We start from the raw sequence: 1,913 nt of genomic DNA, 5'->3' as shown, positions 1-1,913 counted from the left end.
AATACGCTAATATGTAATAATATTTAGATGTGTCTAAATATGTTATAGTTAGATACGAAAATCATATATATGTGTTAGATGAATATTATGTCCAAAATATATTTGACACATAGTTCCGGTAATTCAACAAAGTGTTTGTGGATTATAGTTGATTATATATATATAATTGAGTTTAATTATTGTATAGTTTGATTCAACTAATAGAGAAAATAAAATAAGATAAACCAAAAGGTCTTTGTATATATGTTGAGCACTAAACAAAACTTTAATTCTCAAACCTCCATAGCATTAACAAGCTCAAATAAAATCTGTAACATTGACTTAACAAAAAAAATGAAAGAAAAAGGGAAAAAAAATGCAAGATGATAGTTTACATATATAAAATCTGAAACCTTCATCACTTAACTAAGAATTTCAAAATGAATTTTTACGTTTCGTTGATAATTTCTTTGCCAAATGGATTTATCAGGACTCACAGAAAATATACAAACTTCTCAAGAATGTTATGGAGGAGAGGCGCAAATCACAAGAAAAACATCGAGGAGATTTTTTAGATCAGTTAATCAAAGATATGGGAGCTGAGCATCCTATGAACGAAGATCAAGTTATTTACTTTATAGTGGGAATTTGGGTGGCTACTTTTCTCACAAATTCAACAATCTTGGCAATAATCTTCAACTTTTTATCTGATCATCCTTCAGCCATAGAAGAACTAAGAGTATGCATGCACACATAAATTTATTACTTAACAGTAAAATACTAAATTGGTCCTTTATATATAGGCGTAATTCTATTTTTGTCTTTAAAATTTAAAGTGTCTTATTTGAATTCAAAAAAGTTTTATTTAGCTTCAATGTAGTCCCACCGTGAGGTCAAAGTTAAATAATTAACAGAATATCCTACATGACAGCAGTATAAGAACAAGGTCGATAATTTGGAGAACAAGTACAAGCTCCAGAGATACAAAATCAAATGTGAATGCATCAATATATTTATTTATCATTCTCCTTAGTTCTATAGAAAATATTTCATTTAAATTATAAAAAAATAATAAATAATTGTATTGATGCATTCACGGTTGATATTGTGCTTCTGGAGCTTGTACTTGTTTTCCAGATTATTGACCTTATTCTTGTATTGCTGTCATGTAGGACATTCCGTTAATTATTTAACTTTGACTTCACGGTAGGACTATATTGAAGCTAAATGAAACTTTTTTGAATTCAAATAGAACACTTTAAACTTTAAAGACGAAAACAGGATTACACTCAATTATAGGACCAATTTAGTACTTTACCCTTTTGTTAAACATCTAATGCAATTTTCTAGCGACGTTTTTAAACGATCATTGGTAAAATCGTTGCTATATAATTTGCGACGATTTTACAGGTATCAAATCGCAGCAAAATTACAGCGCACTTATTTTATCTTTCTTAAGTTATAATATTTTTTTCGTGTAGTTAATTTTTGAGTTTACTTTATTTTTACATATTAGGTCGAACACGAAGATATTCTGAAGAATAGAGATGGATCAAGCTCTTCTTTAACATGGCATGAATACAAATCCATGAAATTTACCCAACACGTAATATATTTTAAGATTAAATTAGAAATATTTAGCAGTGGTCATGATTCTTCCTTAACTACATACTAAGTGGAACCCTAACAATTACCATATGTTTAAGTGCTTGATACGTGCATTGTGAAATTCAGGTAATCAACGAGGCTCTAAGATACTCAATTATATTTCCTGGATTATTAAGAAAAGCTTTGAAAGATATCCCCATAAACGGTAAGTATAAGCTCATTATTATTATTATTCACTCTCAATATTTGAGGAAATTTTAGGTGGTGATAATATAATACATAATATATTGATATTTACGAAGTTATAGACAAATACTATACTATGA

At 28.4% G+C, this 1,913-nt stretch overlaps 1 protein-coding gene across 1 annotated transcript in view; it reads left to right on the top strand.

Moving 5' to 3' along the window:
• LOC107636894 (cytochrome P450 87A3) overlaps positions 1–1,895 on the top strand; it is a 7,528-nt gene extending 5,633 nt beyond the window's left edge. Inside the window, exons 4-7 of the mRNA XM_016340365.2 lie at positions 470–718; positions 1,496–1,585; positions 1,714–1,792; positions 1,849–1,895. Coding sequence (XP_016195851.1) covers positions 470–718; positions 1,496–1,585; positions 1,714–1,792; positions 1,849–1,895 — 465 coding nt within the window. The remainder of the gene's footprint in view (positions 1–469; positions 719–1,495; positions 1,586–1,713; positions 1,793–1,848) is intronic.

Source organism: Arachis ipaensis, chromosome B04 (genome assembly GCF_000816755.2).
Source record: "Arachis ipaensis cultivar K30076 chromosome B04, Araip1.1, whole genome shotgun sequence".
Classification (NCBI taxonomy): Eukaryota; Viridiplantae; Streptophyta; class Magnoliopsida; order Fabales; family Fabaceae; genus Arachis; species Arachis ipaensis.
Note: the sequence above shows the minus strand (reverse complement) of the source record. Positions and strands in the feature narration are given on the sequence as shown.